This window comes from Pseudorasbora parva, chromosome 14 (assembly GCF_024679245.1).
Source record: "Pseudorasbora parva isolate DD20220531a chromosome 14, ASM2467924v1, whole genome shotgun sequence".
In the NCBI taxonomy this organism is placed as follows: domain Eukaryota; kingdom Metazoa; phylum Chordata; class Actinopteri; order Cypriniformes; family Gobionidae; genus Pseudorasbora; species Pseudorasbora parva.
In genome coordinates, this window is record NC_090185.1 from 28060357 (window position 1) to 28079452 (window position 19096).

General features: G+C 38.3%; 1 protein-coding gene and 1 long non-coding RNA gene across 4 annotated transcripts in view; one reads left to right on the forward strand and one right to left on the reverse strand.

Moving 5' to 3' along the window:
• LOC137039579 (uncharacterized) overlaps positions 1-1682 on the reverse strand; it is a 54414-nt gene extending 52732 nt beyond the window's left edge. The window contains exons 1-3 of the long non-coding RNA XR_010897702.1: positions 1626-1682; positions 945-1030; positions 583-713 (exon numbers count right to left, since the gene is read on the reverse strand). This is a non-coding gene — a long non-coding RNA (uncharacterized lncRNA). The remainder of the gene's footprint in view (positions 1-582; positions 714-944; positions 1031-1625) is intronic.
• Positions 1683-1786: 104 nt separating this feature from the next.
• Positions 1787-8296, forward strand: dnaja3b (DnaJ heat shock protein family (Hsp40) member A3b). 3 transcript variants are annotated; one of them, XR_010897697.1, is made up of 12 exons: positions 1787-2005; positions 3187-3320; positions 3402-3485; positions 3973-4173; positions 4276-4428; positions 4509-4656; positions 4766-4830; positions 6416-6544; positions 6631-6746; positions 6852-6949; positions 7594-7741; positions 7926-8296. XR_010897697.1 is itself a non-coding variant. In XM_067414866.1 (12 exons), the coding sequence occupies exons 1-11, from the start codon at positions 1804-1806 to the stop codon at positions 7694-7696; spliced, it is 1437 nt and encodes a 478-aa protein (XP_067270967.1). In that variant the 5' UTR covers positions 1787-1803; the 3' UTR covers positions 7697-7741; positions 7926-8296. The 3 variants fall into 3 exon arrangements, 2 of the variants coding, with proteins under 2 accessions (XP_067270967.1, XP_067270968.1); XM_067414866.1 differs by having other exon boundaries at positions 7590-7741; XM_067414867.1 differs by lacking the exon at positions 7594-7741.
• Positions 8297-19096: the final 10800 nt, after the last annotated feature.

Below are 19096 nucleotides of genomic sequence, written 5' to 3' on the forward strand. Positions count from 1 at the left end.
TAAAACCCAAAATGACAAAATGGGTCACTAATGTATTTAACTGACATGCGCACGCAGCAGCCATTGCAGCCATTTCTTTAAAGATTTGAAGTACACTACAAGTGCACATTAAATACAATTAAGCACAATTCTTTATCATAAGGGTATTATATTACATTTGCCATTAGCAATGTTATCAATGCATTGCCATGTCTATCTCAAGCATGTGTGCAACAGTAAGCAAAAAAATAAGTGTGTGAAAGAGCGCAGGGGAACAATTGAAAGCAGTTGAGAGCTGCAGAGCAGTGGGACTTTCTTAATTCAGCACACATGTTAGCCATGCTTGTTTTACTGAGAGTGATTGGGGATTGTTAACTTTTAGTGTACGCTGAAAGAGAAGGATAAACTATGCCTGGGTCTGAACTTCTGCCCACTCAAAGATGCTTTCCATGCTTAAACATAAAATACATCCCGTTCGGGATTCCCAGAGATGACAAGCAACCACTCGGTTCCCTATTTTAAATAAAACAGCCCTTTCTCACACAGAAACGGGCGTATGTCTGCCTGCGGAGGTGGCATAAGAGGCACAGCAATTAAACTCACCACACACACAAGCCTCTGCGTCCAACCAGTAACCAGGCTCATCATGACATCAGCCACAGTCATTATGACATCATCACCAGGGGGTCTCAGTGCAGTCCAAACCCCAATCGCCACAGGCCAGCAACACCGCACTGCTCCGTATTAAACAGAGCCAGGGTTAGACCACACTTATGACTTGTGGAAATTGTGGGGATTTATGAGTACAGTATACACTGTTCAAAATATAATTTTCCCTCCTCAAGAAACCTCAGGTCTGTTAAAATGCTAGTTTAACTCCTGACAGTGTCCCCTGGCTATGGCAACAGTCATTGGTACAGTGGGAAAGAAACGTGGAAACACTTATAGACAAATAAAGTCATTACTGTAAATATGATCTTGAGAGGTCTTGGTGGTCTTGGTCTGGGCCTTAAGGGGTCTAGTCTTGATTATGGTTTTGACTCCAGCTTCGCTAAGAAAAAATTGTAGTTTAGTTAGATTCCCAGGATATACTGTTACATGCTTAGATATAATGGCTACTAACATAAAATGAATATCAGTTGGCACCTCGTTTCCCAATTATCTGTCGTAGTAAAACTATATTTGATGTAGTTTTATGATGAAAGTGGTGTAGTTAAATGTGTAATGTAATGCAGTGCAATAAAAAAAAAATTATTGATTGAGATATGAACGAATAAATGTTCCCAAAAGACTGATATCATATGTGATACTCACATTTTAACATGATTTTTAAAACTGATGTAACGTTAAGCTAATCAAGTAAAGTTGTCCAGCATTCAACTGGAAATATGAATAACAATGAAAAGGTTATTCTTATGTTTACGTTATAAAAATCAGAAAAGATCTGATAAAGTAATTACTGCATTACTTTTAAAAATACGAGTAAAACAACGACAGGCACGTAGTAGATTGTGTTGTGTGCGGTTTTCCACCATTTAGAGGCCTTAGAGAATTGTATATCAAATATGATACAGTAGGCTTTATATTTATTGGGTTAATATGGTGTTTGAATTACCATATAAATGGCTTGTAATTGTAAAGCTTACCTGTATACAAAAAAGCTGTTGTATGGTGAAAAACAGCAATCCCATATCCGTTTGCCATCTCCCCAAACTGTATGCATACCGCCCCATCTAGTGGTAAAAAGCTGCAAAGCAACTGTGAATGAAGACAAATCCCCCATGCGCATGCGCAGTAAACAGCCGGACCTAGAGCGATGTAAACATGGCAGCCTCCAGTGCTCGCTGTACTGCACGTTGGCTGTCAGGCGGCATACCTGGACTTCGCAGCACCTGTGCGCTTTTAAAGTCCCCTAGACACGGATATATCGCGGCTCTGAGGATATGTTGGACGCGTAGTCTTTTGACGGGGGGTAATTTAAGCTGCTGGAGGCACAGAGGATGTCTGACATTGAAGAGGTTACCAGGTGAGCTGGTAATATGATCAAAGTAGTTGTGTTAGTGGAACAATGATTATTTTGCATAAATATGTCATGTCTAACGAGTCACACGTTTGTGGATGTATTAGTCCATTTATGTAAGTGGTATTAGAAACGTTAAAAGAGATGATGCAACTGACTGACATAATTGCCAAAGTAATGTGTCCTTCACTAATGTATCATGGTAATAATTATTGTCACTAAAAAGTGTGCAAGTTGGCGTGTAATAGGCACACATAGATTTAAAAATGAATGTGTAATAGTATATGCAAAAGTTCACTACAAATAAAGTTAATGTTGAGTTACATTTTGGCATTCAATGGTATTATGAAATTATGAAGCAAAGTCCTCACATTTATAATATATACCGGTAATACATAATATAATTATATACATACAGTGATGGCTAAAACTATAAGAACACCTGACAGATCTTAATTTTACCCTTTTTTGCATCCAAAACATGATTTCATTTCATAATGTTCATGAAACATGCGGATGGTTGCTCTGACCATCATATATCAGATGAAGTGAGTCATAATAATATATATATTTTTTTTACTTTTAACTGTAATAGTTGGTATGTCCACCTTTTGCAACAATTACAGCAGCACATCTCTGGCATAGTGTCAATATATTTAACGTTAGTCTGAGAACTTCAATGCTAATGTTATTCCATGGCATGCCTTTTCCAACTTGCTCCAAATGTGCTCGATGGGTTTGAGGTCCGGACTTTGAGGGGGCCAGTCCATAATTTTTAATGTTCCAGCAGATTTCCTTCCTTCCGTCTCAGGTAGTTCCGGCAATAGAAGAATGTTTCGGGTCATTGTCCTCTTGGAATAAAAAATACAGGCCCAATAAGACGACCCCCAGATGTCATGTGTTCTAATAATTATATATATATATATATATATATATATATATATATATATATATATATATATATATATATATATATATATATATATATATATATATATATATATATACACACACACACAATTTCCTGGTTGAATAAACATCACAAAAAACTAAAACAAAAAATTATATATGCATTTTTACATGTATTCTAAAATATTAACTTTAAATAAAATGGGAGAAAATCGAATTCATAAAAGAGATAATTTAATGTCTTACATTAATGTCGACTGTGTGCATGTGTTTTTCAGAGTGGAGGAGTCACAGTGTTTTCAGCTCTCATTTTTTCCACACTACTTCTGGATGCCATCAGCAAGATTTCTATGAAGTTTTAGGGGTTCCTCGGACTGCTTCTCAAAAAGAAATTAAGAAAGCCTACTACCAGGTTTGACAACCCATATGACATTAGTTTCATATTTTTGAAGGATGGTTCACATGGGAGTTTAACATGAGTTTTTTCACTCAGTTGGCCAAGAAATACCATCCAGACACCAACCCAGATGATCCTGAAGCTAAAGAGAAGTTTTCCAAGCTTGCAGAAGCCTATGAGGTGAGAAAAATGTAATGTTAATTTTTCCTCTAAATGTCTTGCATTACATTAATCTGGTATTTTGGTGGACTTTAATTCTGTTTAGCGTATATATTTTACACCAAAATTGAAAGTAAAAATAAAAAATAAGAATATTTTAGTACCATTACTTTTTCTCATTGTGACAGCATTTTAATGATAATTATTAAGCACAATCCCTCCACTCAAATCTAAATAATATAATGTAAAAATATTATTGAAATATTAAATTGTAAAGGATTTTACATAGGCTTTGCGCAAACTGTTATATAATGAAATAGAATAATTATCTTTATATTTACCATGTTTATATTTATATAATTTTATTTACATAAAATTATTTTATTTATTTTATTATTTTATTATTAATTAATTTATTTTATTTATATTTATATTAACATACTTTATATGTACCATAAAAAAGTTTTTTTTTTTAATTTGGTGAGATTTTGCTGTTCTGTGTATATAGACCCTCAGTGACGAGCTGAAGAGGAAGCAGTATGACACGTATGGTTCTGCCGGTCCCAGCGCGAGTGGGGCGGGACAGCAGCAGTACTGGAGAGGCGGGGCCACGGTGGACCCAGAAGAGCTGTTCAGGAAGATCTTTGGAGAGTTTGCAGGGGGGCGTGGCTTTGGAGACCTCAACTCGATGTTTGATCAGGCACCTGAAGTGAGACACAGCGACGACTGTCCCTCATTTGTGTTCCTCTTTAAATTCCCAACACCTGAACCCTCTCTCTCTCTCTCTCTGTCTCTCTCTCTCTCGCCATAGTTTGTGATGGAGCTGACATTCACGCAGGCTGCCAAAGGAGTGAATAAGGAGATAACGGTCAACATAGATGATGCCTGTCCACGCTGTGACGGAAAAGGTCATGAGCCGGGAACTAAAGTTTCACATTGTCACTATTGCAATGGCACAGGCACGGTGAGGATACAATAGAAACCGTATTAGAAATCACATTTATTTTCCTTAAATTTCTCTGAATAATTTACTCTTTTATGCAGGAATCTATTAACACAGGCCCGTTTATGATGCGCTCAACGTGTAGGCGCTGTGGTGGGCGGGGCTCTATCATCATCACCCCTTGCATTATGTGCCGGGCAACTGGACAAACCAAACAGAAACAGACCGTTATGGTTCCTGTGCCTGCAGGTGTGTGTCTGGGACGACTGTATATTCACGCTGCATTGTACAGGTGTGCAGAATGTCCTTTGCTAAACATATGAGGTACTGACTGTCTATTGTTGTGCATGTGTTTTAGGTATTGAAGACGGACAGACAGTCAAGGTGCCTGTCGGGAAGAAATACATTTATATAACTTTCAAGGTGAGTTGACACGTTTTGCTTGCTGTAGTGACACTCGTCGGGTGTTTACATTCAAATTAAATTAATTAAATGCAATATGTCTCAAATACACAGACAGTGCTTTGTGAAGTCGAACAAGCCTTGTAACTACCTGGTGTGAAAGCCCCTTAATGGCTTGTTTCCACCAAGTGATGCGGTACGGTTCAGTACAGTGTAGTACGATTCGGGGACCGGAAAACCCTGATCCGGCTTACGTTTTGTGCAAAGAAGAAAGCGACACAGTAAACAACAGTGTACAACATTCTTGTTTCTCGGCATGTGGCTGTTTGTCAAAAGAAGAAGACACACTTTGTTTGAGCCAAGGCTGCAAGGAAAAACACAGCCGGAAAAAAAGCATGCACAAGTGACGATTCTCTGTCAACCAATCAACTTTCTGCATTGAGTCTAGCTCCACCCTTTAATTCCGGACTACTTTGCTAGGTGACCCAACGGAAGGTTGCCAAAAAAGTTGTACGGTATGGTTTGGAATTAGTGTACCATTCACAACTTCTGACAATGGAAATGGCAAAAATTGTGTACTGTACTGAACTGTACCTAACCGTGCCGCTCGGTGAAAACAAACCATTAGTGTCCAAATACTAATTGTTCTCATTTTGAACTGTATATGTGTAATTTTATGATTTTAAAACATAACATAATTTTTTCGAAGGCATTTCTTGTGATGTAATTTAAAAATAATTACAGCTTTGTTTGATATATTATTTAATGCGACATCTCAGTTTTTCTTAAGTGTTCATATACTTTTTGGGCCCTGAATAGGATCTTTTTTTGTTTGTTTGTTTACACAGTTATTGGCATATTTAGTCTAATTACAGATTTTTCATATTCCTACTATTATATCATTTGTTTCCCCTTTACTATCCCTTTTAGAAACTCCTGTTAATGTGATATTTTTATAATTTATTCCTATTTATTAAATTAGCTAAATCTTCAAGTCTCTACTATGACCAAATAAAATGGGGTTTTTTTGTAGTTTTTTTTTTTTACATCAAATTTGCATTTGATTGTCTTATTATTTTACGTTCAGTATCCCTTTTAGTAACTTTAATTTGTGAAGAAAACACAAATTAAATAATTAAAATTAAATGTGGTCAGTTTTAGTTTCATGCTGCTTTATTTAATTATTTTTTTATTGTATATTAATTAAACTAGTGTTTTAATTAATTTTATATTTTGTTTTCTAGGGTTATTTCACATTTACTATCCCCTTTGTAACTAAATTAATGTTAATCTTTTCATTTATTCCTATTTGTTACATTTGCTAATTTTCTTAATATCAAAAATATCAATCTTTTGTTTATTTACTTATACTTATTATTTGATTTTACACTTATTTTAAATGACGCCAAAAATGTATTACATTTCAAACTGCTTGTTTACTTTACTTTATTTTCTTTACTCTTATATTACTTTTAATTCGTTTTCTTGGTAAATGATTCCCATTTTTGTTGTTGTTGGTCATTTCAAATTTTGCTCTGTACTTGGTCTGTACTCATTTTATTCCAAGCACTTTGTAAGTGTGTGTATCTCACTCCCTGTGTTGCAGGTCCAGAAGAGTCCAGTGTTTCGCCGTGATGGGGCTGACATCCACTCCGATGTGATGATTTCAGTGGCGCAGGCGATTCTAGGAGGAACAGCCCGAGCACAGGGCCTGTACAGCTCCATCGACATTGCGGTTAGAAAATAAAAGCGCTTTATTGGAGCCTCAGTGGAATTCACCACCGTATTTTATGACTAAAAGAGGAAATGTGTTTCTTGCAGATTCCTCCAGGCATTCAAACAGACCATAAGATCAAACTAGCAGGAAAAGGCATCCCACGCTTGAATAGCTTTGGCTATGGAGACCATTATGTATATATCAAAATCAAAATTCCTAAGTAAGAGACTTTCACAGACACACACACACACACACACACACACACACACACGCCTATATGCACTTACAGTTTGTTTGTCTAATAAATCTCATGGATCATCTACAGGAAACTGACACACAAGCAGAGAACGCTGCTTTTAAGTTATGCAGAGGATGAGATGGATGTGGAGGGATCTGTTAGTGGAGTAACCAGACCAGCCACTGGTAAGTCAACCTTCATACACACAGACAACATTAATGCATATTAAAGGGTTAGTTCACCCAAAAATGAAAATTACCTAATTAATTACTCGCCTTCATGTCGTTGGACACCTGTAAGATCTTCGTTCATCTTCAGAACACAAATGAAGATATTTTTGTTGAAAGCTGATGGCTGAGAAAGGCTTCAGAAAGGCCTCCATTGGCATTCAGTACATTCCCACTCACAAGACCCATAAAGGCACTAAAGACGTCGATACAAAGTCCATCTCACTACAGTGGCTGTACTAGTCATTATTTAGATTTTTTTTGCACACAAAAACTATTCTCGTCGCTTCGTAAAATTATTGTACAGCCACTGTAGTGAGATGGACTTTGTATCGATGTCTTTAGTGCTTTTGGGTCTTGTGAGTGGGAATGTACTGAATGCCAATGGAGGCCTTTCTCAGCCATCAGCTTTCAACAAAAATATCTTCATTTGTGTTCCGAAGATGAACAGAGATCTTACAGGTGTCCAACGACATGAGGGTGAGAAATTAATGATATAATTTTCATTTTTGAGCGAACTAACCCTTTAATATGGCGCCACTTACCTCAAGCTTAATTTTCTTCAGCTGATTTACTAAATGTTTGTGTGTTTATTCAGGTAGTTCTCAAACCGGACAGACCTCAGAATCAGGGCAGAGCAGAGAGGAAGAGCCAGAGAAAGAGGAAGGGGGATTTTTCTCTAAACTGAAGAAGATTTTTACCTGAAGATCATGGAAGAAAGCAGTCTTGTGATGTTTTAGTGTAGACTTGGTGTGTATGAACAGTGTATTCAATAGAGTCCAAAAGTGGACCAATAATACATACTCAGTTATGATAGTTTTGAGTTGAGAATAGATTAATATTTTAATTTTCAATCACCATCACAAGCTGATGCATCTGTCAAGTTAACAAAGTATGTTTCCAGCACAGATGAGGTTTCTTTTTCTTTTTTCAGGTAAACAATCTTGAATTTCTATTCTACTTGAAGGCCAAAGACGAGAAGTGTGAATGGAGTACGAGAACGAAGCCATTTCACACAGTCGAGGTCATCTCCAATGACTCATCGTGTGGCGTTTGCTCATACAGATTAATTACAGAAGAGGAAATTACAGAACCTTTCAAACTAAGATTTCAAAGAGAAGCTTAATTCCACCCATTCTCCGCCTGATGATGGCATCTGGGCTCTCTGTGCGAAATGTGTGCTGTTTGGTGTGTGTTCTTATTTGTTAAGGTTAATGTCTGAATAAATTAAGTCACAAGAAATCTGTTTTGTTATACAGTAACAAACAGAACTGTAATAAAATGAAGTAATACAGTTAACACTAATGAGGTGTTGAAATGCTGTGTTTTATTGGTAAAATAACCAAGGCTGAAGATAATTGCTAGGCTCATCACACAGCACCCTTCAGCTGTGAGGGGTATATTTTATTTATATTATAATAAAATGTTATTATGTGAATACATTTGCTTCATAATAGACCCTTTTCACATTTCCGGGTTTTTCAGAAGCAGTCAGAAGAGACAAAGATGTAAATTTTCCCGTCACTAGCTCCCACAGCCGCTATTTAAAAAACTCACAGCAGCAAATTTGATGCAAAAGTAATATAAAAGTGTAGTGTTATAAATGCATATTAAACATATTGATATATAATAATACTGTAATATAAAATATTAAAACCTGCATAATGAATGATGATGACGACTGTTAAAACGTCCATTGAATTACTCTAACAGAATATAACTATGTCTGCTATAATTACTATTTATCCAAGCAAAACAATTTTCTTGAAATAATTTGCTGAATATCAATCTAGCTTAAAAAAAAAATCGAAAAGTAATTCACCAAAAGACGCGCAAAACAGATGCTCGAGCTCTTCTGACTGGATCAAAATCAGACGACGCTTCGTGAAAAAACGTATGACAGTAGGCTATCTTGGACTATTATAGCTATAAACATAACAAAAACTTTATTTTTCTTCAAAAAGGCTGGAATAAATGCATCAAATACTTTTACCTCGTTGAAAAAGCTCAGTTGTCACCGTCTTTCCTCTCCACTAGGTGGAGGCCTTTCTTTGATAATAATATGGACTGTATTTCTTTTTAAAGGCGAGGGAACATGAGAGTCTGAGTAAATGTCGAAATAAGTTAAGCACTGAAACGTCATGTGTGACATTAAACTTAAATCTTAACTTCAGTCTGTCCCTATAGAGTCCGAACCTCCGTCCATCCATCTATCTATAGGATCTCCACAGTCTGGACAAACAAAACTAGAATATTAAGCTACACAGTGACCTCACAAATGATTTTGAACCATAGTGGCGTCAACCCATGATTTGTTGTTTTGACTGGGAGACAGTCCCTGGACTTTGAGGATGAGAGGTAAGTGGAATCGAGTTATAAATGCTCGTCAATCTGGTCTCCAAAACAGCAGGACCATCACAGCAACGTCAATGTAGGGACTCGTAAGTACAGACACTGGCTCCACATACCCAACCGACACTCCAGTACACAGTAGCTTTGCCCAGAGGAAGCCCAGAAAGAGACGGCGTATGAAGGAATGTCAGTCCATGGTTGTGTTTGTTCTTTGCTGCTCCTTGGATACTCAAAGTCGATCACTCGTCACAGTCTCTTTACAAAGCTGAAGAAATGTGAACTACAAAAGTAAATAATGTACGGCACACTGACTGACCTGCCTCAAAGCAAAACCCTTAAACTCTAAAGTCAATAGGCAGCCACACTGAATAATGGGTAATGTATAAACCTGTAGGTTGTAGTATGTAGGTCATTCTACACACAGACATTCTAGCACAGTCAAAAGGGTCCAAAGACACTTACACACGGCTGCTTGTATATGCGCCTCAGGCAGGAGCTGATTACATAGACAGGTCAAAAAAGGGTGAACTACAAGTCCCTAGAGAGAAATATGAGCAAACATAATATAATTATGCTTGCATGTTGTATAAAGCATAACATCGTATTAATGATCCCTTAAAATGCACTTTATGGTCAGCTGGGTGTAAGTTTTCATTATTCTAAAAATGGTGTAAAAATTAAATAAAATTTTTTTTCCCTCTATGAGATTATGCCAAAGATGAGTTTTTCTCTTAAATGATGATTATTTTATATATATATATATATATATATATATATATATATATATATATATATATATATATATATATATATATATATATATATATATATATATATATATATATATATATATATATATATATATATATACACACACACACACACACACACACACACACACACACACCTAAAGGATTATTAGGAACACCAATGCTGTGTTTGACCCCCTTTCGCCATCAGAACTGCCTTATTTCTACATGGCATTGATTCAACAAGGTGCTGAATATAATAATCCTTTCAATCAATACTGAATCAAATCGAATTGTGAAATTTGTGTCAATACCCTGGCCTACTGTCTATGAAGGGGTTCAGAGAGCTTTCGGATTTCATTAAAAAAGATCTTAATTTGTGTTCTGAAGGTGAATGAAGGTCTTATGGGTTTGGAACGACATGAGGTTGAGTAATTAACGACAGAATTCAAATTTTGGGGTGAACTAACCCTTTAAAGCAGCACTGGGTAACTTTTGCTCTCGGGATCCTCCTACAGTTGTGAAAAAATAATGTCCTCAACTACTGTCGCAAACTATATCCTACAACAGGGGATGCCATCGCGCGTGCATTCGTTGACATGACAACCCTGATAGCCCTGAACTAGCGATGCGCGGGTCGCCTCATAACCCGCGGACCCCGTATGTCTATTTAATGGTCGCGGGTGCGGGGCGGGTTGTAAAAATATATACAGTGGTGCGGGTCGGGCCAAATAATTTCATAAAAGCGGCCCCAGGGGTTGGTGCAGCACTAACAGTTCCCCTGAACACTACAGGAGGATTTCACATGCAGGTGTTCTTCTGCCGTCGCGTGTGAAGTGTCTTCATCCCAGGTACAGTCAGTGGCATATGTTTCAGCATGTCATATGAATATAATTTCATGGGTTTTATTTTTTTCAAACGCCAAATAATCGCGATGCTCATGTTTACAAGCCAGCGTCATTATAGTAGTATTGGTTACCGTTTTACAGAATCTATATGATACTTCAATTCAATGTTTGAGTGGTAGGTAATCACCATAACAAGCATGACAGCATCGGTCGGGCACGCCTCCTTCAGCTCACGCCAACGAGCAAACGCTGGTCAATGGTGGGGAAGCATAGCCTGACAAGCCAGACCCACATCAAGATGTTTGGTCTGGAAATTCACCATTGACAGGGCTCAAATGGTTTTCTTTCAAACTCCCTCTGCACGCGATAGGATAGCGCTACCACCAACCAGAGCAACGAAGGTGAAACGGAGCTTGTTGATAGATTAAACTTTCACCGTATCCGGTCGGCTAAACTCCGAACACATCTTCCCTTTTTAAGAATGACTTCAGTGCCGTTTTTTGTTCTTTTCTCAGAGAAAAGCTTAACTCCAAGTCTTCCAGAGTCGCAGTCAAAGCTGATTCGAAAGACCGCCGTTCACCAGCTTCTGTGTTTACTAGAAGCACGCAAGCGCAACTCGGCCGTCGTCATTATGGCCCCGCCCACCGACTCTATACACGATGTGATTGGCCCAACAAGAGTTTGGCGTTTACAGCTCCGAAGGGTATTGAGAGTTGCTAGACGACACTCCCGGGCAGATTAGATTTGCTAGGGTGCGTCTACATTTTTAGGCTAGGGGAAGCATTGGCTGCATCCTAAAACCTTGGCAGCTGACTTATCAGGCAATGACTTGTAAGGCAGCATTTGCACATGAAGGCACCTCACGAAACTGATTTCGGACAGACTTCTGAGCCAGCTTAAGAGTTTAATGATCTACAGCAAAACAGAGAGATTTGCTGGGAACAAAGCAAATATTTAATTACTACAGCAACTGCAACTTTCAGACACCATCTTTTTTTTTCTAGCTCAGTTGATCTTACAGGATTGTGGGATATCAAAGGCAGTGAAGGATCTCTCAGGAGGTAGAAAGTGATGCTAACATTGGATTCGGACGTGCCTTAATGCCTTCCTACTTTGAAATGTTTCCTCTGAAGGCAGCATTTTTCCGTTTTTGGACGCAGCCTCCGTCTCACAAATTAAATTTCTGTCAACGGTAGGAAAAGAGTTAAGATATATCAGGACAGTTGACAGTTTTTAAAATGATTCTTCCAAAAATATCAAAATTAACTTAAATTGATTAATTAAAAACTCATTTTCATAGAAAAGTTGTATTCAAGTAATTTTATAAATTAATTGCTTGTATTTTTTTTAATAAATTAATAGATACGATGAAAAAATTGCATTGTATCACTGACTAGAGCACAGTGACTCGACTGACATTGTATTGCAGCTGTTGAACATACTTTTTAACAGTCAAAAAGAAATGTCCTCATCAAATGCTATATACAGGTTTCCAGTAAAAAATCTTACCACATAATGTTCAAACGTATTCACTTCATGCAGTTTCTGGTTGGGTATTTGATAGTTTGGGGTCCTTCCATTGAAATGGAAAAACGTATTGAAATGGACATTCAGACTGTGGTTGGCGGCTCTCTTCTGGTAGGGCAGCAAAGGGGAGAAGGGCTCCTTTGTGTGGTTGACTGAGGAACATAAAGTACAGTAGTGAGCTCTGATTACTGTGTGTAATGTGAAGTGGGTGGAGGGCAATAGAGTGGTTCTTCCTGGGCCAGCGCCCTGTGTATCACTGCTCTCTCTACACACACTTCTCTACACTGATATATATCTCTCCCCTGCTTAATGGCAAGCTTTCCACAGGAACTGCAAAGCTCTGATCAAGGCAACAAATTACTGGATTGCCACCATTCCCACTTACAGACTATGGGGGTTTGTAATAGTAATACAAAATTACAAAAATCAAGTCCCAAGACAAAATTCCCTCAAACTATCATACTCAGCAAAAGCTTGTAAAAAAAAAGATTAACCCTTAAATCCATACCTCGGGTTGTTAGCGACCCGAGACGTCATTCAGTACCCTCCTCCTCATTCATTTTTTTAAAATTAGACATCAACCTTCTTAGTTTTCCTCAATCAATAAACAATATAACAAGAAAAAAAGAAAAGAAATAAAATGCAATGCCTGTTTTTCCACTAGTTTTTTGTTAAAATTGTATAGGTTCGCTAACGACCCGAGATGTGTAAGAGTAATTATATATTTTTTTTACAATGATAAATTAATCTATAATGACAAAATACGTGGAGATCGGGCGCGCTCAATCATCTCACTAGTCCACTAGTCAGGGCACTGATTAGGACATAAGTCAATGGGCTGACTCCCTGATCAGTGCTCTGACTACTGAACTAGTGAGATGATTGAGACGCGCCCATCGAGACCATTACCAGGAAAGTGAAAAAATCAAACAAACCGAAATTGTTTTATTTGGGAGTTTAAAGAGTGGGATTAAAGGCACCTACAAAAACAAAATATGGACCCAAATTACGAGTACTCTTTGGAGGTTGAGAAGTGCACTCCAGCAGTTTAAATAGCTGTTTGGATGATAAATTACCATCACAGTGCATTATTTTACAGCACGTTTTGAAACAATTAGCATTTAATTTCGTATCACGGCACATGTATTGGGGTGTACAATAGTGATGATGATGTGATGTGGAGTAAGATTCATTCACATTAATAATTACATGACAATTTGTAATTTGCAATTCTTATTATTATTATGATTATTATTCTTAATGACGCTTGTTATTCAGAAGAAGAATGTCGTTTTTATTGATTTTATTATTATTTAAAAGAAGAAGGTCATTTTTATTATTTTGTCAGTCTGAATTATTTTAGTCCCAGTCCGTGCGCAGCTGCTGGGCCAGGCGGGCCTGAAACGTCAGATAAAGCGCACAGGCTCGCAACTGGAGGAATACATATGCCTACAAATCAAACGCTTTGGTAAAGTCACACAAATTAAACATTGATGTTCATGTTGCACAAAAATAAACACTGAATGTTGTTGTTGTGGTTTTTAACAGTGGGTCATAATATAGCATATCTTTGTCAGTGCGTTTTGTGGTGTTAGGAATTGTTTTTCTGCGCATTTTCCCACTAACTCAAACGTGCGTACACCACCTCCTGAGCTGGCGTAGGATTTGAGCATGCCGTACGCCAACGTCCATATTGATAAATCTCAAAGTCACCGTGGGTTTGGGTGTACGCAAGGTGTACGCTGGAAATTTGGTGTACGCACTTTTGATAAATGAGGGCCAATGTCACTTGAGGATGGATGTAGTCAAGAAGCAAAATATTGATTTTGAAGAAGTTGAAAATGAGTTTGGACAATATGCGTGAGAGCCCTAATATGTGCCAGATGAATGTACTGGGAAATTAGCTCTGAAGAGGACATATGATGATCGTATAAAATATCTGCTCAAACTGAACCCTTCCAAGCTCCAAAAGTTAACAAAATATTCTTACATATTCGGGTCGCTAACGACCCGAATATGTAAGAATGTTTTGTGAAACAGTCATGCATTTAAGGGTTAAATAAGTTCAGTGGCCCCCAAAAAGTACTTGGGCACTTTTGCATTCTTAAAAATGTAATTTAATTAGATACACTCTTTAAATTGATAGGTTCTTCATTTACACCAATGATACCATAAATAAACTTTAATATCCTTTAATTTCTTGGGAAATGTTTCAAATAGTTAAAATGTTCTTCACACAAAGAAAAAAAAAGTTATCTTTAAGGGGTCAAGACATGCTAAATCAAATTTGCCTTGATCTTCTGACATAAAATGCCTTTAAACGTCCTGCAAGTTTAATAGCTTAAAAAACATCCTCCTCATAAACAAATAATTTACTTAATCAATGGCTGAACGTTCGCTGGTTCCCACCTCCTTTTAGCCATAAAAACATACTTTGTTGCATTGGTGCTGAAACCCGGGAGGAAGGAGGGTCATGCTGTCGGAGAGCCCTCGCTGCTGAGGGGGATCGCGGTGCTGAGGGTGTCGGAAGAATAAAGATGGAAGACTGCGAGTGGCTGCCCGATTGTGCTGGAGCGATGGAAGACTTGGTGGGACGAAGAGCTCGCTGCCATGCTCCTGGGAGGAGATGGGGTTGTCGTCCGAGAGCGAGCGGAGAAGTCACTGCCGTGGGCCGGAGCCTGCTGCCATTAGGGAGGAGCAGGGAACAGGGGATTCGCTGCTTGTTGTCCTCAGCTGGAGGCATTTCCTGCCACCAGGGGGTCGAAGGAGGATTGAGTCATCCACCGAGCGCTGAAGAGCCTCTCAGCTGGCTGAGGACCAAGCGGCAGTGTGTCCAGGAACCGGACCAAGACTTTTTTTCCCTCCTCCCTCCCTTCTCTTGTCTCTGTCAATCCTTTTGCATACGTCTACTTTTCTCTCGTCTTGTCTGTCGTTACCCTCAGATGCTGCATCCGCCGAGACTGGCCTCCAGGGGGGAGAAGAGTTCAGTCCCCGGGATGGGGGTATGTGGTTTAATGCGGTCAGCCAGATCCGGGCCATATCCAGACCAAAAGGTGGACATGACCAACGCATCCCTGAAATGTCTGCAGAGAGCGTGTCAATTAAACTCCCCCCTGTAAATACCACATCGACACAACATGCTCATTAAACCTGTCTCCGGCAGGACGACTCCAATCTTTTAAATAATCTTACAAATATCTATTTATCTAATATGACTTCTGACCTGTAATGTTGCCAGAATCATAATCATACACTATTTGTTCGTTGGCAGGAGAAGAACTGGTACCCCGACTGAGTCTGGTTTCTCGCAAGTTTTTTTTCTCCATTCTAGCCCTAAAGGAGTTTTGGTTCCTTGCCCCTGTCCCCTTGTTTAGTTGGGGACACTTAACTTTCAACTATATTACCAATCTGCCCGCATTGACATGATATATGATAAATTAAATTAGCTGTATAGCATCACTGTTTTCTCCAGCGCGGCTGTACAGCCAAATTTTAAATTCTATTGCATTAATTTCCTTTTAACACTGTGAAGCTGCTTTGGAACAATTTACCCTTTTCTAAGCCCCACCCTCCTTAGTTACTGTTGCTATGCCTGTCAAGCTTTGCACCTGGCACGTCTATTACCGTATGCGTGCACCGGTGTCATTTCCAAGGAGAGGAATATCAATATATCTTATGCAATAACACAAGACATTAAGTTAGCCTGAACACTTCGCAATGATTCTCCCGCTTATATTTAACGCGCCAGCTAACGTTACTGCTAACATGTCGTGTGTCTAATCTATGCCTTGGACCAAAGATACTGACCTTAGCCATACATCAAAAACCCCACAGTTACCGAATAACAGAAAGTTACTCTCAAACATGGGTTTTTATTAATTTTATAAACACAGCCACAGCAACAATCCTTATGATGGTCTTAATTTGCACTCATTTTGTCTAAACAAACTAAAATAAAAAACGAATAAATAAAGCTACAAGACGGTCCTTTTTATAGTCTGTATACTGAATCGTAATAATTTGCATCAGTCAAAAACCTCATGTTTTTTTCAGTTCGTTGGAGCAAACGTAGGCTAACATTTTTGTTAATCCTGATGACATTTAGTGAATGCGGCCTCACACACTGCTTGATTCACTCCTGGCACTTCTCACCTTGGGTTTTAGGTTTGGGGAAGGAAAAAAATTCCACCCTCTGTCCAATCCACATGCACAAGTTCGCATCGGCATCTTTCCCTCGCTCGAAAGCTTTTGACAGACATTCCGCGCCTCGTAACGGTTGCTAAGCCACGATTGGCCTGTTGTGGTTTTTGGGCGTGGCTTAGCGAAGGGTCAATTGGTATTGTAAAAAAACGCTATATAAATAAAGGTGACTTGACTTTAGCAGGGCGGGCGAGAGCCACAAGAGAATCGATCATGGAGGAGCTCGGAAGCATTGACGGTGGTCGTCTTTTATTTTGTGCTTTGTTTATGTTTTGTTATGTGTGTGTAGCCATCGTCCATCAGGAGGCTAATCTAATAATCGAATCACTAATCTTTGGGAAATCTCAAAATGAATGTCCATTTTCATGTTGCATGTATAATCTCCTCGTGCGAAACTTCACTTGTATAATTTAAAAGGAATGACTTTACTTCTAAGTGTTAATTTTGCATCGATTTAATCAGAATACTGCCAGCATTTGGTGAGTGATTTAGCAGCCTGCAGGCTTTTAGAGAGTCTTATACGACCTGCATAGCACAGGTGTGCTGGATTACCGGGTGGAGACCAGGTAAGTATGCAAGGGTCTGTGCACGGAGCCGCTGGGTCAGTGGGCCACCATAAACATCAGCTTAAACACAGAGCGGGAGATTGAGGAGACACTAGTACCAGCCCTGCCCTGGGGTCAGAAGAATGATATAATACAGACCTTCTCATTAACATTAACTGCAAAGCAACAAACACAACACCGCTTGAATCGGTTGTACCCTCTGGACATCGAAGCATGTGTCTGCATGCACCTGTATGGCTTGCGTTTGGAGTAATTGATGTGGATGGTTAAATCTCAGACTATAACTGACCCCAGAGCAGCTGAACGAGTTGGACAGTGGAAGCCGGCTCTCTTTGAAATATGACAGATGATAGCATTTGAGCTTGGCCATGCGAAATGCTTCACCTCGACCTTTTCATCATCTTTCATCTGCGTTCCATCGTGGCCTTTTGTTCGGTTCCTCTTGTTTTTGCTCTCTTCTTCGCTTCCTTTCTCTTTCTGAGTCATGAGAATTCGTGCAAATCCCTGCTGAGAAACGGCCTTCTCTCCCGCTGCTGATTGTTCAAAGCTTTAAAATAGGAAAATAGGATGTGTATGTTTTTTTAACACAGCTTTCTGCGGTTTCGCCAAGCCTTTTTCCAGCGAGGACTGTTTTAGCACTACACGATAAAACCCAAACTGGACTTAATCATGTTCCCTCCTCGCCACTTAATGTCGGACGAACGGGAGGGTCTGAAACCAGACGATATCCTGAGGAGACCCAGATCAGACCACCCACACACAGAGAGAAAGCAGGGGGACTCCCGCTTGACAGAGGCCTTGCACAGAAAACCTGAGCTGGCTCTGTTTCCACAGCCGCCCTTCTGTTCTCAAAGAATACCTGAACCCATGACATCATTCTTCAACTAGGAGACAGAAAATAGATGGCTGTGATCTCCTGGGTACAATCATGCACTGATGACTGAAACATATCAGAAGATGGAGATCAAGGAGTGCGGCTGGGTGTGTTTATGAAAGCAGCATGGGATTTTATGTGAATGAGAGCGTGTGTGTGAGAGGAGTCGGTTGAATGAGTGCAGCAGAAGCCTGTAGGGGCATTAAATCTACAGAAGCACAAAGAAATTATGTTATACCTGAGATTCTAGGGTTGCAGTCGGAATTGAATGTGATCAGATAAATGTTACATTGCTGGATGCACGCAAATAACAAACATATACACAGAGTGACCAGTGTGAGTCTTATGAACTACTTCTTTTAATGGAAAGTTATCATTTTAAACAAAATCCCTTTAATGCAATTCATGTAGCTTCTATCTTGGTAATGCTTCCATGTTATATCTAGGTGTAGTCCAAATGCGTAAAATATTACTAAAATATATTACTGGACCTCTGGGAATTATTATCTCACCTTAATCACCTTAAATTATACGATTTATTAACTTTGTCAAATGAATGATATAATAATAATTATTATTAAATATTACAATTATTGTAAGATTGAATTAAAATTAAATTAAATATATATATATATATATATATATATATATATATATATATATATATATATATATATATCTTTAATTTAATTTTAATAAATATATATATATATATATATATATATATAGAGAGAGAGAGAGAGAGAGAGAGAGAGAGAGAGAGAGAGAGAGAGAGAGAGAGAGGGAGAGAATTTTAATTATATAATAATAATAATAATTGTTTGATTCAATTTCAATTAAAATGCTAAAATATTTTTTCAATTAAATGAAAAAAATATATATTATTAAATGAAATTAATATTATAATTTAATCATTTTAAATAATAATAATTATTGTTATTAATTTTAAATACATTTTAAATTAAAACATTAATATAGTTTTTTTAGTT